This window comes from Misgurnus anguillicaudatus, chromosome 22, assembly GCF_027580225.2.
Source record: "Misgurnus anguillicaudatus chromosome 22, ASM2758022v2, whole genome shotgun sequence".
Classification (NCBI taxonomy): domain Eukaryota; kingdom Metazoa; phylum Chordata; class Actinopteri; order Cypriniformes; family Cobitidae; genus Misgurnus; species Misgurnus anguillicaudatus.
This window is the reverse complement of record NC_073358.2, coordinates 32,938,812-32,966,253: the sequence shown is the minus strand read 5'-3', so window position 1 is coordinate 32,966,253 and position 27,442 is coordinate 32,938,812. Positions and strand designations below refer to the sequence as shown.

General features: G+C 37.4%; 1 protein-coding gene and 1 long non-coding RNA gene across 3 annotated transcripts in view; one reads left to right on the top strand and one right to left on the bottom strand.

The window, feature by feature from the left end:
• Positions 1–27,442, top strand: part of atp2a3 (ATPase sarcoplasmic/endoplasmic reticulum Ca2+ transporting 3) — a 76,627-nt gene that overhangs the window by 31,555 nt on the left and 17,630 nt on the right. The window contains exons 6-8 of the mRNA XM_055199425.2: positions 6,757–6,837; positions 6,929–7,014; positions 8,483–8,947. Coding sequence (XP_055055400.2) covers positions 6,757–6,837; positions 6,929–7,014; positions 8,483–8,947 — 632 coding nt within the window. The remainder of the gene's footprint in view (positions 1–6,756; positions 6,838–6,928; positions 7,015–8,482; positions 8,948–27,442) is intronic.
• LOC129441746 (uncharacterized) lies at positions 16,277–19,227 on the bottom strand. Of its 2 annotated transcripts, XR_012365467.1 has the most exons (3): positions 18,935–19,191; positions 17,845–17,979; positions 16,277–17,702 (listed from the first exon to the last, which is right to left on the bottom strand). It is a non-coding gene; the product is annotated as an uncharacterized lncRNA (long non-coding RNA). The 2 variants fall into 2 exon arrangements; XR_012365466.1 differs by having other exon boundaries at positions 17,845–19,227.

The window sequence follows — 27,442 nt, the reverse complement described above, 5'->3', positions numbered from 1 at the left end:
GCGGTATTAAAGAGATGGGATACTGGATGAAATGTGGGTTGCATTACCTGTCTTAGCACGGCAGTAACAAGCGTCTCTTTGTTCAGGTGCAGTACTTGGTCTTATGCCTTGACAAGCCCACATTCCAAAGGCCAGATTTTCATCCGCGTGCATGCAGACGCTCACGCTTTGTCCCCTGACACTTATAGGCCATGTCACCATACTAATGACACTTTTCCATTGCATAGTACCCCACAGTTTGGTTTGGGTCAGCTTACTGTTGTGAGCTTTTCCACTGGGTGCAGTACGTAGTACCCCATACTTTTTTTGTACCACCTTGGTCGGGGGCCCAAAATGTACCAAAATGTGACGCGAAAACACTGTAGATCACTGATTGGTCTTAGAGAATCATCACTACCTGCATCATCACTATAATGTAAAAGATTAGCTTTACCTTAGTGCTAGCTTGGCTGTCTCAAGCAAACATGTTGTCATCTCTGCTATAAGTTCCCAAACTCCCATTTATCGATGAAAAACATCTACAGGTTGTGAATCAGGAACACTATACCAATTTTTTTCCAGACTTGCAGTTTGTGGCGGCACATTCACGACGCTCACGTTCGCATATATGCTTAAAGGAATATTCCATTTTCTTAAAAGAAAAATCCAGATAATTTACTCACCACCATGTCATCCAAAATGTTGCTGTCTTTCTTTGTTCAGTCGAGAAGAAATTATGTTTTTTGAGGAAAACATAGCAGGATTTTTCTCATTTGAATGGACTTTGATAGACACCAACATTTGGTACTTAACTCGACACTTAACGGTTTTTTTCAACGGAGTTTCAGGGGACTATAAATGATCCCAAACGAGGCATAAGGGTCTCGTCTAGCGAAGCTATTGTCATTTTTGACAAGAAAAATAAAAAATATACACCTTTAAACCACAACTTTTCGTCTAGGTCCGGTCCAGCGTGACCTAACGTAAATGCGTAGTGACGTAGGGAGGTCACGTGTTACATATATAAAACGCACATTTGCGGATCATTGTAAACAATAAACTGACACAAAGACATTAATTAGTGTCAGTTGACATACAACAACGTAGGAACGGTCCTCTTTCAACGCACTTGTAAACACTGGGGAGTTTCGCGTTCGTCCTCTGTGACCTCTTGACGTCATGGCGTATTGCGTGGGGTCACGCTGACGTATCACGACCGGATCTAGACCAAAAGTTGTGGTTTAAAAGTGCATTTTTTTTCTTGTCAAAAATGACAATCGTTTCGCTAGATAAGACCCTTGTGCCTCGTTTGGGATCGTTTGTAGTCCTTTGAAGCTCCGTTGAAAAAAACTGTTACGTGTTTAGTTAAGTGTTAAGTGTTGGTGTCCATTAAAGTCCATTAAAATGAGAAAAATCCTGCAATGTTTTCCTCAAAAAACATAATTTCTTCTCGACTGAACAAAGAAAGACATCAACATTTTGGATGACATGGTGGTGAGTAAATTATCTGGATTTTTCTTTTAAGAAAATGGAATTCCTTTAAATGCAACTAAAATGAGGCTCAGCGGAGCGCATCGACTGATGCTACGGGTGTTTGTACAGAAACTGTCATGTGAGACAGAGGTAGTGATAAACGCGATGTGCAAACATCTATTTGTGGTGGTCAATTTTAATTTTGTGGCGGACTGAGAAATAAATAAATGTATGGGAATGTACAACAAACAACGCTCTCACTTGTATGATGTCACAGCAGTAGGCAGCACAAATATAACATGCCTATAATCCCTCCCACTCCGAAGTGTTACTAAACTCAATGGAAAAGCTAACCAAGCCAAAGTGAGGTGAGCTGACGCGACCTGAGCCAAACCAAACCGTGGGGTACTATGCGGTGGAAAAGCGCCATAACTAGACCCAGATTCCCGGACCATGTCAAGGTCAGATATCTCTCAATCCAGATGTTTCCACATCTATCCAATCATCATTTTGTTTTAATAAGGGTGACAATGTGTTGTGATGGATCACAGCATGACATTTCTGTCCTCATTAAAGGTGAAAACGTTGACCTGAAGTGACAATCACAAGCACAGTTTGGAAGCAAAATGGGCCACATTTGATGAAAGGGTAACTGTGGACCAATGAGATTTCACCTGTGGACTAGCGCAACATACTGTAACTGAAATAAAAATAAATAAAGTGGCAGACAAACTGTTTTTTCAAGGTTTGTATGAAATATGATTTATTGCTTGTTGCTCTATGCTGTGCCTGGTTGAACATTCTGAATGGACTTTTTAAATTTTAGCTGATATAGTTGAGTTTTTTGGACTAGGAGTGAGATTTTGGCCTTTTTCCTCATCCTGAGGCCTTGAGCACTTCCCAGCCAGCACGCTGTCCCAAACCAGACAAGGTGAATTGGTCCAGGGAGGAAAGAGGTGAGGTTTTTCCACTCCAGAGTTCTGCGAGAGTGGAAATGGCTGGCACTCCATGCATCTTCCTGTAGTTTACTCACATGGACAGTGGTGGGATAAGCGATGGCCCTCAGGTTCAAATCTGTCCTTTGGTTTATAGCTATTAAAAATCTACTAAACAAATTCTCAGTAGCTTTTGTCAAGTTTGTCGGTTGTACTGTATATATACAGGTTCTGTTTAGTTAGTGGGAAGTGCTGGCAGGACGGAGGTGTCGTCAGCTACATCTGCATAACTATTTCTCAATTTCTATCTAACCCAACTCCTTCGGTGACATAATATTGTTGCTAAGGACCATCAAACATGTATACAACGTAAGATCATTTTTACTTTCTCAAGATTACACATTGGAAAATAGCAGTTGTGTAAACTATAAATTGGTAACTACAGCAAAAAAATGTCATCCAAAACAAATGGCAAGTAAAAATACGACCCACAAGCTCTTCTGTAGTTTCCTCCTCCACGTCTTTTCCTGCACACACCGTTAGTGCATGGCAATTCCATTGGAACTTTTGGCACAGATGACCACCAAGTGCATTGGAGGTCGGAAAACACAGCATTCAGCCACTCTTTTTTTGCATGCATGAGTACTATAGATATTTATAGGATTATTTACACATTTTATTTCCAGTCAGCACAGCAAAGTGCCAGAGTTTGGCCAATGTTATGGTTGCGGTTAGCATCCCAAGTGGAATTTTCCCTGAACTGTTTCAGAGACTGTAAAATAACATTCCCACTGCAGTCAAAGTACCGAGGAACCAGATGAGGCTTCATTGGAAGAGCTTTGGGAAGATCTCAATCCTTCCTTTTACCGTTTTCTTTTTGGCTCTGTCTTGCTGGGTGCACCTCTCTCTGTGATGACTAATGTGAGTCATGTATGCGTTTAAAAATAAATCCCTTTAGAGGGAAACCCTTAAATCACATCATCATTCAGTCATAGCCACGGGCACTTAAGAGTTTCGATTACCGTTCGCAAACATCTTGAACTCGCCAACCTCTGTTATTACATGAATTTTTGTTTACAAGGAGGCGTGCGTCACCTGTTATAATCGGGTTTAGATCCGTTGTCTGTTTTTTTGCTTTCAAATGCTTGCCATCTACTGTCATAAGCTTACTTTGCATTGTTCTGGCTTGGTCTGGTGGAAAACTTCAGCTGTTCACATTAGCATTTAGATGGGTTTAGTAACCATTCACAGTAAGATCGAGTGGGTGGGAGATACAGTACTGCCGTGGGGTTGATAAAAATCTAAGAGTTTGTGTCAAAGGAATGTAAAGGAGGAAAAAGAAGTGAAGATGGGATGAGAGAGCTGCTGGGAGCATAAACAGATTCACGTCCACCATGCCCTTTCTACCCCTACACCCACATGGAGCTGATCCTGATGGGGGTGCTGTCTATATCTTCTGAGACCCTGGGCTAATATGAGCCATTCCTGTGATGTGGGAGGACAAAAGACACTACAAGTGAGATTGAGAGAGATATCCAATGGATCCAGAAAGAAAAATAAGAAGCACTGCAATATTTTGCATTGTAATATTTATTCAAGGTGTGACTGGGACTAAGAAAACTATTCATTACAGCAAAGTCGACAGACAAGCTGTCATGCTGTCAATATCCCGAATCTCCTTTCTGTCAAGAGTGTGTTTGACATCTATCGGGTTGAAACACAATAAGTATGTCTCTTCTTCACACTTTCCTGACTACTCTCAGGCAGTGTCTGTCTGTATAACAGATAGTATGTATAGACTAATGGGACGTTTGGCTGCTCACTTTTATGCCTTGCTGTCCCAAGGCCCCTTTAGCACAGCCTAGGGATTTAAATCTAATTATGACACTGAAGAGTCTCTAATTGCTGCAAAATGTCTTTTAGGAGCCCCTGCTGCCTGTACCAGTGCTTTATGACAAATGGGCTGGAAAAGGATGAGATTTTCTGAGCTTAATGATGGAGGAATTTGTGCACTTCTCCTATTTTCTGTAGACTGGATTATAACAATATCGGAGTAAAAAAATGCTGGGTTATTTTCAATAAGGGACAAGCCCAGCGGCTGGGTTAAAGCTCCTCTAGAGTTAACATTTGATTTTTACCGTTTTGGAATCCATTCAGATAATCTCCGGGTCTGGCGGTACCACTTTAAGCATAGCTTAGCACAATCCATAGAATCTGATGAGACCATTAGCATTGTGCTAAAAAATGACAAAAGAGTTTCGTTATTTTTCCTATTTAAAACTTGACTCTTCTGTAGTTACATTCTGTACTAAGACGGACAGAAAATTAAAAGTTGCATTTTTCTTTTTTTAGTTATATTTTTGAGCCATTTTGCTTTTATTGATAGACATTAGTAATTAAAAGGCGACCTGAAAGTACAGGGTGGAGAGAGGGGTATGGGATTGGCAAAGGGCCTCATGCCAGGATTCGAACTCAGGTTGCCGGAAGTGTGTTTGCACCATATGTCCAAGCACTGTCCACTACACCATTGGCTCCGACAAAAGCTGTGATTTTCTTGGCAGATATGGCTAGGAACTAGACTCTCATTCTGGTGTAACAATCAAGGACTTTGCTGCTGTAACATGGCTGCAGGAGGCGCAATGATATTACGCACTGCCCAAAAATAGTCCCCTTGATAACTTTCAATAGCAGGGGACTATTTTCAGGCGCTGTGTAATAACATTATGCTAGAATGAGAGTATAGTCCTAGCTAGGGCTGCACGATAAATCGCATGTGTTTGTCACGTGCATCTCGTCAGTAATGCCGGTTCCTTGATTAGTATTAAATCGCCATCAGCTGTTTTCAGATGGAGCAGCTTTAACTACACAGAGCTGTAGTTCACTGGCAATCAGGGCAATTTCGCATTAATTATCGCGGACGTATCGCATGCGATATGTATGCGATATGGCCCAGCTTGTCAGGGAACTATGGCTCTGTGCAGTTAGTGTCGCGCCATCTGAAAGCAGCTGTTGGCGATTTAATACTAATCAAGGAACCAGCATTACTGACATGATGCGCGTGGTATCGCATGCAATTTATCGTGCAGCCCTAGTCCTAGCCATATTTGCCTAGAAAATCGCAACTTTTAATTTTCCGTCGGCCTTAGTACACGATGTAATTACAAAATAGAGTCAAGTTTTAAATAAGAAAAATATCGAAACTCTTTGGTTATTTTTAGCGCGATGCTAATGGTCTAATCAGATTCAATGGATTATGCTAAGCTATGCTAAAAGTGGTACCACCAGACTTGGAGATCAGCTGAATGGATTCCAAAACTGTAAGAATCAAATGTTTAACTCTAGGGGAGCTGGAAAATGAGCATATTTTTTTAAAAAAGTGGAGGGTCCCTTTAAAATTAACCCAGAAAATGTTTTACTTGACCCAGTATTTTGGGTTAAAACAAGCCAGCAGGCTTGGCTCGTCCCTTTTTGACCCAATGCTTGGTTGAAAATAACCAATAACCAAAGAATTAAAAGTGTAGTGTGTCAAATTAAATAAAATATCTTATAAACACAATCGAGGGGGCAGGAAAAGTGTATTCGTGAATAAACAACAGGTGTTTGAGTTCTGCGGAAATCTGGTGAGCTTTCTGTGAAATGATGTGGGCTGAGATTCCCAGTGTTAGTTATAAAGCATTACATGTATACAACATGTCATAGTTCACATACAGGGAAGAGCTTGATTTTGGACGTTTGTTTTGTTGGAACTGTGAAATCATGTTTATCTACTGTATGCAGCCTGTGTTGTGGTGGTGTATATCAAAACCACGTCATGACATCTCAGGCAGGAACGAGAAAGGATAAGTCAAGGTACTGAAGAATATGTACTGCCAAAAGCCTGAAAGGCTTAAGAACTCACAAAACCTAGTTAAAAACAACACACATTGACTGATTCTGTCATCCACCAGAGGTTTTCTCGGGTATTGTTTTTCTTTCTTTTATATTAGAAACATTTTTTCTTTGTAAATGTAGTGCATGAACAAAATATTGATCACTTAGTGTGTCTCATCAACCCCGTATTGATCGGTGTTCCAGAGTTGTTTCTCTCTCTTTCTTTCTCTCTCTCCCTCTCTTATTTTTGCTTCTGTCACTATTATGATCAGTTTTAATTAAGCCATTTACTTGAAAAACAAGAGGTCAAAAACAACATTGGATGAATGGTGACCAGCATGTGTATGTAATTACATTGCAGTGGCTTGTCTTACTGTATGTTCTGTTTATGGTTATAGTCAGAACCCTTTAGCTATATGTACTACACACCTATCCATCTCATATTGATCAATAAGGTAGGACCATCTGATATAATAACTCTTGACCCATTTTGTTTCTGTGGGGGACAAGGTGCCAGCAGACATCAGGATCACCTCAATCAAATCCACAACCCTAAGGGTGGACCAATCCATCCTCACAGGTACAGTACACTTCTGAAATGAGCAAAACCATGCTGCTCAGTTTTTATTACTTGATTTATTACTTGCTTTTAAACCATCTGTATTGTTTAGGAGAGTCTGTGTCGGTCATCAAACACACCGATCCTGTGCCAGACCCTCGAGCTGTCAATCAAGATAAAAAGAACATGCTGTTTTCTGTAAGCATTATGTGTCTCATTATCATATTCAGTATTCCAAGACAATACATTTTTTTGTTTGCTCACTTTTTAGCTTTGATGTCACTAGATTTATCTCAGTACAATAACTTTTTGGTCCTTTTTGTGTGTCTTAAAGGGATAGTTCACCCAAAAATGAAAAAAAAAATGTTATTAATGTCTCACCCTTACGTCGTTCCAAACTCGTAAGACCTCTGTTCATCTTCGGAACACAGTTTAAGATGTTTTATATTTAGTCCAAGAGGTTGTTGACCCTTCATTGAAAATCTATGTACTGTCCATGTCCAGAAAGGTAATAAAAACATCATCAAAGTAGTCCATGTGACATCAGTGGGTCAGTTCGAATGTGTTGAAGCATCGAAAATACATTTTGGTCCAAAAATAAAAAAAATTACGACTTTATTCAGCATTATCTTCTCTTCCGCATCTGTTGTGAAGCGCATGTGCGAGACTAAAGTCAGGTGACTGCAGTGACACGGATGATGTGTGTTATCCTCAGACATGTTTGCAAAGTTTTTTTTTTTCAAACTTACAGCGTGCGTCTCCCTCAGACTCTAAATGAAGCCCAGGACCACAAAAAAAAGAAACAGCTGGGGCGCACCAGATAACACGTCAGCCGCGTTCACAACAGAGGCAGAAGAGAAGATAATGCTGAATAAAGTCGTAATTTTTGTTGTTTTTGGACCAAAATGTATTTTCGATGCTTCAACTCATTCTAACTGAACACATGGATTACTTTGATGATGTTTTTATTACCTTTCTGGACATGGACATTATACCATACGTAGATTTTCAATGAAGGGTCAACAAGCTCTCGAACTAAATATAAAACATCTTAAACTGTGTTCTGAAGATGAACGGAGGTCTTACATGTTTGGAACGGCATGAGGGTGAGTCATTTAATGACATTATTTTCATTTTTGGGTGAACTATCCCTTTAAATAAAAGAGAGTCTTCAGAATGACTATTGGATAAATAAGAGTCTAAAGTGTCCTTGCACTTACTTTTAAAAGTCCCCGTCCTGTCTGTGTTCATTTGAGTTGTTTAAATGCTCCAAGCAGGCATGCATTGTTTCACTCCTAATCCACTTACATTGCGTTAAGATCTTTTGGATCACCTCAGGTGCCATTATTGACCTAATGAGTGACACTAACGTCAGATTAGGTCACCTTAAAGCAAGATTGCTTTTATAGTACAGCTTTATGTATTTTCCAACACATCATGGAAAAACATGTAGCCTCCTATTAGGGAAAAATGTCCCTAATGGCATTATGACCAGCTGAGTTACACTCCACAAATCAAACATTTCCAAGCTATATTTTATAAGGAATTTCTGAATCTTGCTATTGTTTCCATACAAGCTTGTTTAAATGACCTGTGAAAGTGTAAATTTAGATTTGTTCCACGTACGTGTATTTGAATTTATCTATATCCTAATTTCTTCCAAAAGGGTACAAATATCGCGGCAGGCCGGGCCATTGGCGTGGTTATCTCCACTGGGGTTTCCACTGAAATCGGCAAGATCCGTAACCAAATGGCAGCCACAGAGCAAGAGAAGACCCCGCTGCAGCAGAAGCTGGATGAGTTTGGCCAACAGCTCTCCAAAGTCATCTCCCTAATCTGCATTGCCGTGTGGGCCATTAACATCGGGCATTTCGCCGACCCGGTCCACGGTGGATCCTGGATTCGAGGTGCCATCTACTATTTCAAGATAGCTGTGGCCCTGGCTGTCGCAGCCATACCGGAGGGTCTGCCGGCTGTTATCACCACCTGCCTGGCGCTGGGCACCCGTCGCATGGCCAAGAAAAACGCCATCGTTCGTTCGCTGCCCTCGGTGGAGACATTGGGATGCACTTCTGTTATCTGCTCAGACAAGACGGGTACCCTGACTACAAACCAGATGTCTGTCTGCAGGGTGAGTTTGGGAATATTTGACACGGTGATCTGTGTCTCATTCAGATGTCTCCAGGCGAATCTTGAATTTTTTGTTTGTGTTGATAAGTATCATTTTTAATCTTTCTTTTGCAGCATATGTGAGCTTTATTTTTTCTTTTTAAGCTTTAAGGCAATGCCTTTATATTTCTACATTACAAGGGGTGATTGATTTCACGCTGTAACAGAACAAAATTGAATCTCCAACTATTGTGAAGCATAGCTTTGGAGGTTGCTGTAAAACTTTTTTTTTCTAATTTATGATGGATTTGTTAGAGAAATTCCCTTCTTATAAAAGAGCCCTTCAGGTTAGAGAGCATCATACTGTATGAATTCCTTTATACCACATCTCTCAAGTGTTTCCTGCTGCTTCCTTCCTGCTGGTGCTCTCTACTGTGGTTACTGGAGCACTGACAGGTGGGATTCACAGGCCTGGATAATACGGCGGTGTTTACCATCAGAGCAGTTCTTTGATGCTGTGCCAGGACCTTTCATACAGAGCTGAGTGATGCAATAGCAGCATCTGTCTCTGGCTGCCATATGGAAGACCCAAGAAACACAGCAGGCAATACTGTATATGAGAGGTGTGGTGGATTTACCACACTAGTTTGATTTTAAATTAATCCAAAGTAAGTTCAAAGGCATGGTTGGGCGTTAAAATTGAGTTTTACTTTGTGTATTATTTATGCACATTTTAAATTATGCAGTAAGATTTTTTGGGCTGTTTTACAAAGCCTAAAAATAGAAAGCTGTTGTTCTTTAAATGCAATATATTCCTTATGGTAGAATTCTTATTTTATCCCATCTGAGGGTAAAGAAACATGTACTGTATATATTTTAAAGGTCTGTGTTCATACGGTAGGTTTACTCCTATCCACTTGTTAAATCTAACGTCATGCACTTCTTCCGGGTCCAACCAATCTCAAATTCCATATAGAAATGACAAAAAATCACGCAAATATCCACTCATATCTTAATGTAAAACTACAAAAAACACCCAATCCTATTTTTTATCTCCTTAACAAAATCAGAGATGACCAGACATGGACTCGTGGGCATTCATTTTTTTACGAATTAATATATTTAGGGTTCCCACAGGTCCTTGAAATCCTTTAAAGTTTGTGAATCTGGGGGAAGTTTTTGAAAATATACATACATAGATACAGGTCATTGAAAGTGCTTGAATCTATTTTGTGCAAGAAGTTTTTTGGAAAAAAATCCATATTATTCCCTGTGTAGTGTAGGATAATATCATAAAATTTCTAGCCTTTTAAGCGCACATGCTAAACTGTTTCCTTTAATACTTATATCTTCTGTATGCGAATGTTCATACCAAAATGTTTTTTTGCATAGTTGTGTTTGACAAATGAAAACGTATCGGGTTACGTATCTAACTGTTGTTCCCTGAGAACGGAACGAGACGCTGTGTCTCCCTTGCCATACTTCCTGCATCCCTGAATCGCCGTCATTGGCAATATTTCAGATTGCGATATATTTCCTGGCTCCCGCGTCACCCTGTCTCGTTAACCCTCACCATTGGTTGAATTTGATATACACATTCAGACGCACTTAGCCCAGGAGGTGTCCCCAAAGTGTCACCGCAGTGATGTAGCGCAAGTTGCCTCGTAAGGGAACTGTAACAATGTATCTTAAAAGGTAAAATGTAACTTTGCTCTCACTTGAAATGTGTCCCCACATTTAGTCCTTGAATTTGAGGGTATTGGACCTGGAAAGTCCTTGAAAGGTCCTTGAATTTGAAGTTAACTAAGGTGTGGGAACCCTGTATATTGCTGTCGTGATTCCATGAGTCTGGGCCCTGGGGACTGCTGTGTACACTGTGAGTTTATAAACTTTTCGCTTAAATGTGTAATATAAATAAATAGTTCTCATAAATGGTTGTTTAAATAATATCCTCTATTGTAATGAGTAAAGGCTTGGACCTGGAATACTGAATTCTGAATACTGAAACCTGCTCGGAAATAGGGCTGTCACCATGATTAAATAATCGTCTCATCGCGATTGTTTGACCTCATCGTGATGGTTTCAGATCACCCCAATGATTGCACATTTCGCTAAAAAACACAAGGGGGAGCTGTAGCACCTGTATAAATGAGATGGTGTTCGATGGCGTTCCTTAACTAAAAATGTAATGCGAAACAGTCAATTAATCGTCATAACCGGCAAACCCCTAAAACAGGCAATTAATCGTCACAATTTATTAGGCAATTAACCATTAGCCAAATTTCATAATCGTGACAGCCCTACTTAGAAAAAGTCATTACTTTTGCCAAAAATGATGGTCTTGTTAGTGACACAGAAATATATTTAATTCAAAGCTAAATTCTTGATCTGGTTTACCCACTATCCCATACACATTACTAATTCCCCCATTCCCACATTTATACACTCTGTATAACCCTAAAATTGTATGTACAGTATAACCTAACTCTGTCTGAACAGGCAGTATTGCTATTTGCATACATACCTGTTTTGCATACTTTCCCTTTTTTTTTTTTTTTTAAGTAATCTATCATCATTTCAGTACCTGCACTCTTCCCTAAAGGCTGACATTATTACTGCGTTTTTTTGTACTGTCCTAAAAGAACAAAGCTTGAACATCCCTCATGTATTTTTTAACCAGCGATCCAAACTCTGAAGTGCTCTGCAGAGACCACTGAAAAGGTCTTTTAAAGTTTGTTGTTTCCTGAGATATGTTTAAGTACATGTTGAAATCATGCTACTCACAGATGTGTGCAGTACTCAGGGTCACTCCAGGTATATGTGGAAAATTCTCAAAACATGTAAAGAGGGGTGGGCAAGACTTGATTACAAGTTATTTCCCCCTATAATGTTGTAGAGAAAGCACCACGGCTCCTGGAGATGTAGATCTTTCAAGACCCAGACTTGTTTACAGTCACGCAAGTTCAAGTCATTAAAGCTGGGGTTTAGTCTGTGACAGTATATAGCTGGAGTTATTATGTAACTTTTGATTTCTACAATGTTTTGTCTCTATGTATTTCATACCCTTGTTGTTTCAAAAGCAGAGAGCCGGAACATTTGAGAGAATTTATACTTTGTTTTTCTTTCCGCCATCTATGCCTCTCCCACCCTTCTCATTCATTTATCTGCCAAATGCATCAAGTTTTGTGACCTTTTATGATTTCAACAGAAAAATAATGATTGCAATATTGTAGTAGTATTCTATCTTTTCTCCTCTGGTCTGCTGCCAGTTCTTTTTCACTATGATCTCTGCCGTTGTTTTCAGTGTTTACAAAAAAGTATGTGGGTCTGGGTATGTTTGTGTGTGTGTGGGTGAATGCAGTTTAATCATGTCCCATGGCACGGGATATTATATCCCTTGTAATACCACTGCGGGCACGTGTGTGTGCGCTGTACATCCGTCTTTGTGTCTGGCCGAAGGTCTCCCTTGTGTTTAACAGCAGGGAGTTCCCTCTGTGCAAAAGTTGCTTAATCCTCTGCAAGTGCTGGGAACTAACCGGAAAAGGTTCCACTGCGACTTGGTAAATATTTACCCACTTTGTGGCCCTAGACTGATTCCAGACCTGCAGAGATCAGCTCTCGAACATCAGGAAAAGCATTGTAGTCAGACTCCATATCATTCACTTTATTACCTTTCCACTTCAACAGTAATGAGCTGTTTCCCAGACACAGATTAAGTGTAGTTATACACTAATACACACTGTCACTTTGGATAGATGTAAACATAGGCCTCGGTTCAAACGAATTAAACCAATAAATAGATTTTATCTGTATCGTGGAAACGAAACATTGCTCTCAGGTCGAAATAGTCATCTGCCATATTAAGCATTAAAAAAATCATTTTTTTATGAGTGGTCTCTTTTTACTCCCTTAGCATTTTTGCTGGTGTGCTTTGGTTATTTATGACCATTACAGTAAAGTCCAGGTCGGTCATCAGCTTTATTTGTGTCCTCACCTCGCCTTTCTTTGGTTGGCAAGGTTACAGTGACCCAACTAGTTATGGCTTATTGTAGGTCACGCTAATACACATTAGTGAAACTTATTCACTTACTAAGTTTGATATGATTTATGCTTAAGTGAGAGTGTTTATTCTCAATGGACCCTCTAGTAACAATTATCTTGCAGATATTACCAAAACACATATCTTGTTTTAAGGATGTTGAAAGCAACACAATTGTCCTGCCCACTGTTCGAAAATTGTCAAAATATGTACCCAAGTTGTGTTTGGGTCAGTACCATTTAAAAAGTTCCTTATATACACTCACCTAAAGGATTATTAGGAACACCATACTAATACTGTTTGACCCCCTTTCGCCTTCAGAACTGCCTTAATTCTACATGGCATTGATTCAACAAGGTGCTGAAAGCTTTCTTTGAGAAATGTTGGCCCATTGATAGGATACCATCTTGCAGTTGATGGAGATTTGTGGGATGCACATCCAAGGCACGAAGCTCTCCATCACATCTCAAAGATGCTTTATTGGGTTGAGATCTGATGACTGTGGTGGCCATTTTAGTACAGTGAACTCATTGTCATGTTCAAGAAACCAATTTAAAATGATTCGAGCTTTGTGACATGTGCATTATCCTGCTGGAAGTAGCCATCAGATGATGGGTACATGGTGGTCACAAAGTAATGGAAATGATTAGAAACAATGCTTAGGTAGGCCGTGGCATTTAAACGATGCCCAACTGGCACTAAGTGGCCTAAAGTGTGCCATGAAAACATCCCCCACACCATTACACCACCACCACCACCACCAGCCTGCACAGTGCTAACAAGGCATGATGGATCCATGTTCTCATTCTGTTTACGCCAAATTCTGACTCTACCATCTGAATGTCTCAACAGAAATCGAGACTAGGCAACTTTTTTTCAGTCTTCAACTGTCCAATTTTGGTGAGCTTGTGCAAATTGTAGCCTCTTTTTCCTATTTGTAGTGGAGATGAGTGGTACCTGGTGAGGTCTTCTGCTGTTGTAGCCCCAAAGTTGCTGCATACTGGATGTTTTTCCCTTTTCACACCATTCTTTGTAAACCCTAGAAATGGTTGTGTGTGAAAATCCCAGTAACTGAGCAGATAGCCCAAGGTTTGTGCGTGTTTTGGCTTCACAAATGCTTTGCTGCATACCTTGGTTGTAACGAGTGGTTATTTCAGTCAAAGTTGCTCTTCTATCGGCTTGAATCAGTCGGCCCATTCTCCTCTGACCTCTAGCATCAACAAGGCATTTTCGCCCACAGGACTGCCACATACTGGATGTTTTTCCCTTTTCACACCATTCTTTGTAAACCCTAGAAATTGTTGTGTGTAAAAATCCCAGTAACTGAGCAGATTGTGAAATACTCAGACCGATGCACCAACAACCATGCCACGCTCAAAATTGCTTAAATCACCTTTCTTTCCCATATTGACATTCAGTTTGGAGTTCAGGGGATTGTCTTGACCAGGACCACACCCTTAAATGCATTAAAGCAACTGCCATGTGATTGGCAGTTGCTTATGTGTACATAAATGAGTGTATGTGTACATTTGTATCATTATGTACCCTTTGAAGTAACAAATTGCACCTCTATATGAAATCTTTAGGTCCAAAGGTGTGGGTACATATTTTGACCATTATTTTTGACAGCGTAGAGACAGTGTAAAAAGCTAAGACATTTTATGTCATGACATTTTAATTTTTTAAATGAAGCTTGAGGAAATGCTACTAGGCCTTATTTATTTCTAAATTTAAACTCCATTGCCTCACAATCCTAATTACTAAACCCCTGTTATGCTGAAAGGCTTATTAGGACAAACAGGATGCCTATCTAGTGCAGGGAATTAATGCTGTAACCATGTTACAGTGATGTCCAGGATGACGTCAGCCAGTAAGCTTTGAGCCCTGTTGACTCTGGACATCATCCAGGTGTCACTGTTGCTAATGTGGAAGTCAGCATGGTTAAATCGGTAGTGTCTAAAATTTCTTCCCACTTTTGCCCCTTCCAAAACATGCACACTTATCAGAAGATCATCGTTGCATGCTACCCTGTTCCTTGGTATCTGTTGCTATGACAACATATAGCAACATGGCTGCATGTCTGCTAAGTCACGGCTGGTTGGAGGTTTTGGTGTAGATCTGATTTTGAAGTGAATAAATAATAATAATACATTTAGAAGTTTGTAAAAGTGTAGTGGTTGAGCAACATGTCTTGTTTCACAACTGATGGGGATATTTTCAGGTCAGGATGTCCAATTATGCGGATACGTACATAATACGGTGGCTGGCTGTTGAGAAAAAAATCAACCTGTGATTTTAATATTTTTGCAGCAGTGCTATGAAAGGGCGATAATCAGTCAGGGGTAAGCAAATAGTTTAACAAAGCAATTTCTCTGTGATCTTTTTTCCTCCTAAATTGCCTGCTGTGAGCAACGTTCCCATTATTATGTAATTTGTTGGAGAGGTGTTGTGGTGAGAAACAAAGGACAGTATTTTCTGGACTCTTGATGATTTCTAGATGATTTCTAGCTCTGGTGTGTCAGAAAGCAGCCAGACAGATGACTGCTTCAAAAATATCTGAAAAAGGCTAAACGAACTGTTGGATGGTGCGAACTAGCTGTTAGTTGCTTATCCTAACTTAAAGGAACAGTATGTAATACATTTTTATCAATTAATTATAAAATGGCCCTGATATGTCACTAGACATTAAGAAATTTTTTTTATTTCAAATACTTAAATCACTGACAACAGTGGTCCGGCCAGGATATTGTCATTTTAAAAGTGGAGTTGCAGCCCCCAACTGATGTTTATGTTGTCATTTTGTATTGGCCACCAGTTGTGTGATTGCAATACCAGTTTTAGCCACAAGTTTTGTGATTGCAATATCAGTTTTGGCCACAATCCTACATACTGTTCCTTTAACAGTTATGGACCTTTGTCAGTCCAAGCGCTCAGGTTATACTGAAACTATACTGCTATCTGTTATTTACCCTATTGAAGGCTCCTTTTCATGTCTACACTGTTAGACATTTTCAAGGATTTTTACAGTAACCTACTGGCAACACTGTTGCCAGTAGGCTACTGTAAATAAGATTTACAGTTCTAAACTGTATTTCCATTTTACAGTATTTAAATGCTACTGTAAATATGTAATACAGTGTGCTACTGTAAAAAAACCCAGGTTTACAGTATACTACTGTATACTATACTACTATTCTTTTTATTTTTTATACATTCATTTTTATTATATTTAAATTAGCTATAATTTTTAGATAAAAATTGTTTTTACATTTTAACCTACAGATACTGCTAACATTTAATTCAAAGAGACAATTTCAAATATTGAAGCCTTTATTTAAAACAAAACAAATACTTTAAGAAGTTGTGTGAAATTACATTTAAAACATACACATTTCAAATCATTTGCAGTAATACATTTAAAATAACACAAATTATAAACATACATACGTATAACACTGGTTACAGGTGTAGTTAATCCAAAAATTGTAATTTTATAATTTAAACAATGATTTTCTTTGGTTTTCCAGTTACAATGGGAGTAGTCTGTGACCGCATTATAAAATGGCTCCACATTATACGTGCTATATATTTCAAGTGTCCCAAAGACATACAAAAAGGGGTGATGAAAATATAATCCATATAATCAATTTTGACCCGTCATTTCTCTAAATGAGTAATGCAAGTAAACAGCTATACCTGATGGATAGGATACTCACAGTCAAGTTTACTGTCAAGTCTGCAACAACCAGGATATACCAACAAAATATACACATCAGGAAGAATGTGTAGATGCAGTATTTGGAGAGTCTTTGGCATAGGACTTCACACGCAATCATGTCTGCCTTTAGACGACTTTAAATTATGTCAAGTTACATGGAGTTATGCTATAATGATTTGGTGTTATACATTTTGCATCCTACTTTTGAAGCTGGAGAGGTGATCATGATCCACTACCACTGTAACCAGAAAACCCAAAACACCACAAAATCAGCATCATAATAGCAAAATTAAAATTTTTGTGACCCTTTTATTTAGTCTAGTTAAGTTCTCTTAAAATAGAACTGGTTTAAAATGAAACAATGACTGTCTGTCTTTACATTTATCTTCACATTTACAGAAAAAGGCAAATAACATACAGTGCAATGCAAAGTATAAATTTTTTATCAGCATGTGCATTCCCTTGTTCGAACCCATGGCGTTTTATGATGCTAACACAATGCTCAACCACAGAGAAAGGTTCTAAGAACGTTCCTTGAAAGTTCCCAAAGTTCCCAATAACGTTATGAATGTTTTTGCTTGTAATGATAAAAAAACATTACATTCTATTATTTACAAACTGTTGTAAAACATTATTTCTTAATGTTCTGTTAAAATATTGCATATAAACACTCATAAAATATACTAAACATGCGTTTTAAACATTGTGAGTACATTTAAACATGACATTGTCTGAAAATAAAATGTAACATTCCTTTAACATTCGCACAATCAAGAAACATTCCTAAACAATTTAAAAACTGGACACTTTTAAGTTGGCTTAACATTATTGGGACCTTTGGGAACGTTGTTAGAACTAGAACTTAGAACTAGAGGAGATATACTCTTTAGCCTTTACTTACAGTAAATACAGTAAATGTACTTACAGTTCTGAATGCACATCAAAATGAATTGTCATAAGAAATAATACAGTAACTTCAAAAAAATACCATACTTCTGTTATAAAATAATCCTGTGAGTCCTGTAAGCAAAAGAAAGATGGTCATAATTATTTTGAACCACAGTTTTTTACAGTACTGTTTGTTACAGCTGTTAGTTAAGAAGGGAGACCTAACTAACCCATATATGCAGCACATACTGTATCTTATTGAGAAGTGTCTCACCTAATACAAGTTGTTTCACTCAAACTCTGTGAGGTGGTGAAGAAAGGATGGAGATATTCTGTTTTCCTCTTCATCCTCACATGACTCTCATTCCAGGTCTTGCAGTGTATTTTGTTACATCCTCCTTAATTTATCCTTCCAAAGAATTTTAGACAGCAGAATAAATGCAGGGAAAAAAGGACATATTTAACACATTTAATACATGATGCTAAACACTCATATTTTTCCAGTAAATACTGTTTTGAAATGATAACCAGAGTAGATGTACTCTACTCGAATCACTGCACCATGGCCACAGGTCTGTGTGTTAGGACACTGGGACGTGGTTTTCTGATCGAGGCTGAATATTTACTGTACAGCTACCTTGGCCTCAAAGGCAATTTAATACAAAACAAAAACACAATTTAAAACTTTATTTTATGCAAATTAGGTTTCAGCCTTTATTTTTAAACATATTCACATTTAAAATATAATGTTTTTCCGATTGGCCACCACACACACATAACATACGCTCATATGACGTTTGTAAAACTAAATGTTAAGCAAACTCTTATTATGTTCACATGGGACTTTCTAAAATGCTAAACGTAGTTTAACGAATTTGAAAGATAAAATTTAGTTATACACCTTATTAATAACGCATAATTTATGTAACAGGTAAAGCCAAGCGGATGAGAATATAAACACAACGTGGTAACTTACACATTAAGAGTTTTCCTCCCAGCAAAATGTATTTTAGGGTACTTTTTTAAATATGCTTTTATATTAATAAATTATTCTCTCAGGTAACGTTATATACTATCTGATCTTTTCATATCATTGACGTATACATTAGGCTACGTTAAGCATTTCTTCATAATAGTTTTATAAAAGGAAAACACTAGCGTGTAATTTAACGCACCGCGCATGCTCGTAGGCTTGCATACACGTAAGTTAGTATGATTTATTAATTAGGTTTATGCTGACTTTGGTAAACTAATATTACCGTTATATGTCAAGCAACGCGTCCGGTTAACGGTTTTAAAATGTCCCGTTCGGGTAAACAACAACCGCGGGTCTGATAATAAATAACTTACATAGATTATTTTACCTTGCTGGTCTTTTTTCATTCTCTCCTCTCGTGTATCTTCAACTGAAAAGCGCCGCTGTGCTGTCCCAGGGAAAGTCTTGTTTGAAAACTCTTCAGTTTATGTGCACACCTGAAATCGGTCCTCTGAACACCTGTGCTGCTACATGGTTCCTTAGCTAGAATAAGTCAACGCCTGTGTGTATACAATTGTCAAAAATGATGATTTTGAGAAAAATAAAATAAGGATTTGTGTGAACAAGGAAAATACCACCAAAAGACTGTTAGAAAATATACAGTTGCATACAGCAATTTTAAAAAATACAGTAAATTACTGTATATGATGTATGATGTCACAGAAAATTCCCAAAATGCCACGCGAATTACAGTTATGTACTGTATAAATAGTTTACAGTATAATACTGGGTGATATACAGTAAATAACTGTAAAAATTACGGAAATGTCTAACAGTGTACACTGTAAAAAATTTCTGTAAATTTACATGGAAATTCAACAGCAAAATGCTGTTTTCATGTAATAACAGTAAGTTGCTGTTTTTTACAGTGTATTGTGGGTAGACTTTCTCACTTCAGGTCGGTTGTCGAGCAACAACAGAATGTCACTGTTATTTAACGGTATTATAGCATATTTTTCGTTGGGCACGCCATTTTGGATTGTCTGCATGAGGTAGGTCTGCAACTTTATCGATGCTTGTGCTATTTTAAAATTACATATTACTTTTAAATATTGCATTTTATTCAGTAAAGCTTTTAAAAAATAAATCAGATTCCATTTCCTATTTTAATCAGGCAAAGCAGGTATTCTACCATCACATCAGTTACACTCACATCAGATCACAGGTAAGAATTCACCAAAGTTTTATACAACCTGTTTATTTTACTAAAATCTGTGTAAAAGATAAATGAGGAACGATCAAATCAATTATGGGTTTTGTGTCTTTACATTTTTAATGTGTGCATTCTGTCTATGCAAGTGAAAGATACACTTGTGTTATCTGCAAATTCGCCTGTTTTTTGTATTATCTTAAAATCCTTTAAAAATCCTTTGTTACCAAGTACTGTATATCTACAAATAACACTAAAAAGATCTGGTATTTGTAAATTCATTACATGCTCGTTAGCTGGTTGAAACATCCTGTTGTATGTGGCACGCTTTTTTTGGTGGTAAGACACATTAAGTTTATAAAATGGACATATCCTGGCTTCATTGTTTACAGTAAGTTAAGGTAGGTGGGGTATATGAATTCATAGTCTGATTACACAAAAATTAAACAAAGGCACCCTAATACATAAGACTTGAGCAGTCAAAATGGTTCTTGGTGAAAAACCAAATGTAACTCATTTCATTCACTGTGCATCTAGAAGTCTTTGTTGCAAACATGATTTCAAACTTGTTAAGTCATCATGCATCAAGTACAGGAAAGTGCAGTCAAACTTGAATTTATGATTATGGTTAGAAACTGATGTACATTAAAAAGTGTTACAGTTTTGTATGTTGCAAAACCATTTGAATCGCATCAAAAGATTACTACTTGACTCATCTGAATTACTTTTATCCTCCATGTAGGTATATTTTGGTGCTTTGGTGCTATTTTGGTCCCCATTCCCTTTTCGTGCATTGTATAGACCAACAAATATTACAGATTAAGGTGAGTAAAAGATGAGAGAGTATCATTTTGTATAACCATTCATGTTGTGTGTAAAATGTCTTTGTTGCCTCTGTAAAATATGAAGTCTTTTTGCAGATGTTAATTATCATAAATTGTTATCTTTGCTTATAGATGTGTGCCACTCTTGCTGACTTTGAGAAGACTAGTAACTTGAAACACCTCGTTTGATCCTGTTTGGTAAATATATGAAATTTGACATTTTTTACTAAACAAGGCCCACACTCCAGGCTGACACAACCTTTTACTATCTTTCTTTCTTTCTTTCTTATTCTTTATGCCATTCCAGCATCTTTGGCTATATTCATGGTGAGAACTGGTTAATCCATACACAAGTTTTTATTCACACAAGTCAATCCAGACACTGGTTGGGGTAGAGACAATTTGGCATCTGTGGATACCCAGAGTAAACCCACGCTGACACAGGGGGAACATGCAAACTCCACAAAAAAATAAAAGGCCACCTGACCTAGCTGGGGCTCAAACCGGGGACCTTCTTGCTGTGCCTTTTACTATCAGGAGAACATCAAGCTTTATGTGGCTCATTCTGGAGGCCACTGTATTTGAGAACACTGAAACTGAGAACACTTTTAATATCAGACTTTACACGGACACTAAATGAATTTGTGATTTTCAGTTTACCTTTAGAAACATTAGTGGCCCTCAAGTACTATACATTTAATTGTATCATGACAATGGCCTCTGAAAATAACATACTGTTAGGTTGAAGGACATGGCACTTTGTGTCTTTGCCAGTGCTTGCATATTCTTCTCACTGCCTTTTCTACACTTAGCTCTACAGATATTAAGGATTATACATTAATCTATACATTCATTTGGTCCAGGTGATTCTCAGGGACAATGGATTAAACAATGGATGATCAGCCTGAAAGCCAAAAGGGTGTTCAGCCAGGATGTCTCACTGGATTTGCTACATTGTTTTCTTTGTATTACATCTTCAACTTGCAAAAAGTGAAAGCAGCATCCACACTGGAAGTCCTTTAAAAGGTAACAAGTTATTTTTAAAATTTTTTAAAAGGAATGGTTCCACATAAATAATGATTTCATTAACTTAACTTAATTTTAACTTGTGACTTTCTTTAAAGGTTTAATTTGTACCTTTTGAGAAGGCCATTTTAGGAACACTTCACAATAAGGTCTCATTTGTTAAACGGGATAGTTCACCCAAAAATGAAACTTCTTTCCTCATTTACCCTCATGTGGTTCTAAGCATGTGAGTTTATTTATTTTGTTGAACACAAACTGAGATATTTTGATAAATGATGGTAACCACACTGATGACAGTACCCAAGTCAACGGACAGTGCCAACCTTGTGCTTACCATCATTTATGAAAATATCGTCTTTGGTGTTTAACAGAATAAAGAAACTCATACAGGTTTAGAACAAAATGAGAGTAAATTATGAACTAATAATTGCTTAAACACTTTAACATTAGTCAATGTATTAGCTAACATGAACTAACAATAAGCAGTTCATAGAAGTATTTAGTAATTTTTGTTAATAATAGTTTATAAAAAGTAATTTGTTGTGTTCCTTAGTTCACAGTTCATTAATGTGAACAATTCCAACTTTTAATAATGTCTTAGTAAGTGTTAAATTAACTCAAAAGGGCTGTGTAAGTATTGTTTATGTTAATTCATGTTCACTAAAATAGTTAACTTATGTTAACTAATGACACATTTTTGTAAAGTTTTACTGGAAGTTTGATAATCTAAGTCAGAGTTTTAAATCATTGTTCACTGAAAATATTCTCTTTTTATTTTCCAGACGCTTCATTAAAATCAAACCGGGAAAGAAGGGTGCAAAGGGAAAAGTGACCTCTAAAACAGGAAAACTGCAAAAGAAGACCATCAACAGTCAGTCTCAAAATATCAAATCTTTTAAAAAAGACTTTTGGACTTTGAGTGGTACTTCATTTAAAATGTAGCTGACACTTCCCACCAATACAGTTTTTTTTTTAAATATGGTGGCCTGCAGTGATGGCAGGTGACTTCTCTGAGGAGGCACGGATGCAAAGCTAGCCAAAACATTGTCATGTGTGTGGCTCGTCACTTGAACCTGTGCATAGCGTGTCATGTCAAAATACGTGCCTGCTCCAGACACTTTGAAGGGGATTATGATAAAAGAGATGCTCGCTTTTGCCATACTAGCTTAATCTCATGTGTAATCAGAGTTTAGTGTTAAATGAGTGTCTTGCGGGTATCATGTGAATGTCTCTTTTATTCTTTATCATATTCAAAGTGTTTGCGGGAGGCACGTATTTTGACCAACCCATTCTCACCAAGATGCGTACAAATGACACGCAGTGTCATTGTCGTGCGGTGGATGCGCCAAATTCCGATTTTGCGTGCATGTGATGCGCCAGTCCTTCCCATTCACTTATATGGCGAATCGTTTCGTGACGTTTTGTTTATTGTTTTCTCATTTGTTTTCTGTTTCTTAAAACATTTTCGCTTGGGTTTAGGGTTAGATTTCACATTTGTTTAAGCAGGTTATTTATACAGGTTTCTCTATGTTTTTATCTATATTTAAGCCATGGTCGCTTGGAGTTGGGGTTAGAGTTGGGGTTTGGGTTAGGATGTCATTTTTATATAACAAAAAGTTGTTCTAACCCTAAACCCAAGCGAAAATGGTAAAAAAAACAGAAAACAAATGAGAAAACAATAAATAAAACGTCACGAAACGATTCGCCATATAAGTGAATGGGAAGGACTGGCGTATCATATGCACGCAAAATCGGAATTTGGCGTATCTATTGCACGATAATGACACTGCGTGTCATTTGTACGCTTTTTGGTGAGAATGGGTTGGTATTTTGACATGATGTGCAATGCATATAGATTCACATTACACCCCGAACACATATTTTGCATCCTGGCCACCACTGGTGGGTGGTGTTTTTGTATACTGGTTTGTATATTATAGACCATGTTTTCATATTTAAAATTGGGCTGGTGTCTGTTAAAGAATAAGCAAATTAATGTTTTATTGAATCCTTTTAAAAATGTGCTGTTTTTACAGTTGTGAAACTTTTGTGCTTTTTTTTAAATCTAAATTTTAAACTACATTTGTATTTTAAGTAAAGATAAGGCATCTCAATATTGTTCTTTGTTTTTTTGATTTTTTTTTTTTGTATTTTAGTATGTTATTGGTGCGTTTTTGTTGCACCACAGTTTATGCACTGAATATTAAAATATATCTGCTTGTATTTCTGCCTGTTTTATGGCATAACAAACATAGCATAACAGTCAATCTGGTGTTGAATAGAATAAAGAATAAAAAATTCATAACCTGGCCTTTTTTGTTCTATGTTATCCACAAATATAAAATGCAGGGTATAATAGCATTTAAATTAAAAAATAAAGGAGTTGTGACTAATATGTACTGTAAATTAACAGGTATATGATGCTAAATAACAGTTTTGCTGTAGATAACAAAAACAGTATCATGCTATTAAATAACAGCTGTATTCTGTAGGTGACACAAACAGTACCATGCTGTTAAAATAACAGTTGACTGCTGTAGGTAACAAAACAGTATCATGCTGTTTTTTCTAATAACAGTATCCCGCTGTAAATTAACAGTGCAATGCTGGCAACCACAGCTTCCAGCATAATACCGTTTTTTTACAGGGAAATTTTTTACAGTGTATATATATCTATAAGAAATAAATCAGATTTTTTTGGGGAATTATTTGGGTGCTGTTCAGGCCAGTAAAATATAATATAGCATAACAGTACAATCTAATAGGCTTTTTAACATTTTTTTATAGAGCCGATCACACTGTTAAAAGTGAACGTTGGATCTACTTAAACAAATTACTTCAATTGGTAACATTTAAAAACATTTAAGTTTTGTCAAACTAAATGTTTCACTTAATGTTAGAAAAATTAACCCTGGAGAACACACGGGTCAAATGTGGCCAATGATTATTGCTGCTAAGGAAAGGGTTCTTGGGTTCTCCAGGGTTTTTAAGTTAAAAAAAACTTTAAGTGAAAATTTCAAGTTAAAAAGCTTATATTTTTAGCTGTTACCAATTAAAGTAATTTTTAAGTTAATCCTCATGTCAAAGAGTACAGTACGGGGCAAAGAAGTGAGTCTTGTTAAAAATAAATGTTTTTATGTTGTAAATGCAGCATCAGAATGATGTTCTGCAGAAAAAAATAAACTGACTTACAGTTGTGGTCAGGAAAACCTAGTTTACTGTCCAAACACACCAAAAGCCATCTGGTTTCATGATGCAATGTTCCCAAAAATATGTACCAAATAATAACTTGCTATTTTGCGTTGTTGACAGCATAGCTTCACAAAGTTCTCTGCATTGGTCTTTTTGCACAGAGCTGGATGTAGAAAAATGGCACTGTTCACCAGTAGTTACTGTGATAATGTGGTCATTACTTTATAAAGGCGTATTTTTGGCCCGAAAGATCGTTTTTTCCCGCAGCGCAAGGGAACTCAATAATCCATTTATTTTAAGGGCTTTGGGGCTCGATCCTGCCCTCTGATTGCTCGTGCATGCAGCTCACTTTCAGCTTTTTACAATTAAACTCTGTGTATGTGAAAGTACTGAAGAGCGCTGAAAGTTTTACTGCTTCATTAATTCTTTAATCAGACAATTAATTGAGTCTTGCTCCGAGTGAAGTCAAGCCAAGGCACAAAGTTTTCCTGCCTGTGCGTTTGTATTTTCGACCCTACCTTGCATATGACCTTGTTTTTAAGGAAGTGCTGTGATGCATTGCTTTCAGCAATGTCTAATGTGCTGTTCACATTATATTATAAGATCTATTTGATCTTCAAGTGCACGGACATTTAAAAAAAACAGATCACACTGTGGGGAAGCTCATTGCTGAGGTCTATAACATAAAATGACCTCAGGTATCCAGCACTGATGCAGTTATTGTGAAATTGAGTATGTAATGCTTTTTTTCTATTGACTACTCCAAAAGGTAAGATATTAGATTACAAACTACTAGATTCACTGTTTAGAGTTACTTGAAACATAGCGTGTTAAGGACATCTGCTGGTTACCTGCTGTGTAAATGCAACATAACAGCATATTTTTACATTTAATGACGTGAACAATTAGCACTTTATTTTACAGTACGTGTACTTAGCTTGTACATATGCTACATATGTTGTACAAATGTGTGGTATTTACTTTTGAGTATGTACATGGTAATTAAATGGTATCATTACTGTACTTACCGGTGGTACATACTTGGTAGTTATTATGTAACTCCAGTTAAGTACTGGGTAATACCAGAAACATACTTATAGTATACTGAAACACTAGTACTTACAAATGAATGTACAATATAAAGATTAAGTACTTACAGGCAAGTGTGGGTTAATGGCAGGTACGTATAGTGTACATATATGATAACTAATAACAAACACTACTGAGCTTACAAATTGGATGTACATGGTAAGTGTATAGTACATACAGGGCAGTGTATGTCAGTACGGGTCACATGCTTCTCAATTCATGATATGGGCTAGACCAAGGGTCAAACAGAAATTGCGCGTTGCGTTAATCGCACGTTAATAAAAGTATTGGCGATAAAATGAATTTGCGTTATTACACGTTAATTTTGACAGCCCTAGTTTTTATTAAAGTTAATATGCAATATTAGTTAATGTCATATGAAGGTAAATGATTTGCACGAGTACTGCGTCTCATGAGCAAATTAGCATAAAGTTATCATTATCGTCCATTGGTGTGGACGCTGATATAGTTATTGTTATAGTTAACATTATATCGATATAATGTTAACGTCCCTTAAGTTTAGATGTTTTATTATGGAACCAAGTGCTGATGTTTATAAAAGTCTTTTTGTTTTTGTCGGTGTGTGTACTTTGTGTTTGTAACCAGTGATTCTTTTGGGGACATTTATATTCATTTGTAAGGCTATGTAAATAGTAAAAACGTAAATAATGCTATTTGTTGTTTTATTAGTTCGTTACATCCCCTGCTTTCTCATTCCCTTCACATACATCAACGTTTTAGACCTGTCATCTGTGCAAAAAGGCCTTCAACCAATGCCTTTCAACAAATTGGCTTTTTTCAGTTCCATTCAACCATGCACCTGTTCCATCTTCCACATAGTGAAGGAAGTAGGACAGCGATGAAATAAGATCTCCCTCGCCCAGGGCTGCCATTGCTCCTTCTGGATCATTTCAATGCTATGTCATAGCAAAGACACCTTAACATGTCACCGGAGCTGTGCATTATGGTTTGTTCAAGTTGTTTGCTGTGTGAGGGTAACCTTATCTTTATCTTTTCTTATTTTATTGTTTATTAGATGAATGAAATTCAGTTCATTAACCGTTTCATGAACGCAATAGAATTTGCCTTGGTGTATGATAAAACAACATGCAGTTCAATAGTGGAAACAATGCAAACAACAAGAACAAAATGGTGCCAACTACACGACAGTACAACAAATGGAAGTAATTATAATAAGGCTGGAAAAGGTTTAGCCAAAACATGGGCAAAATGATTGTTTGCACTTTCTTTCACCTCATCTGTTTTCATTTGGTCAAGTGAAACCTGAGTAGACATTTTAGTGGGAAGCAGTACAGTTTATAGTCAGTGTTGTCTGTTGGCAGTTGTATAGAGTGTATTGGTTCAGACAGGGAATTGAGCTCATGCCAGGCCACTAAACACGGGAACCGAGAGTGCATAATGATGTCATTCCCCTAACTCTGATTGGTGGAAGGATGAGGGAAACCCCAGAAGTGATTGGGTGGAGTCAGAACTGTCTGTTTTGTGCAACTGTTTATAGATTCCTTTGAAAACATTGCTTTATTCTATTTAGACA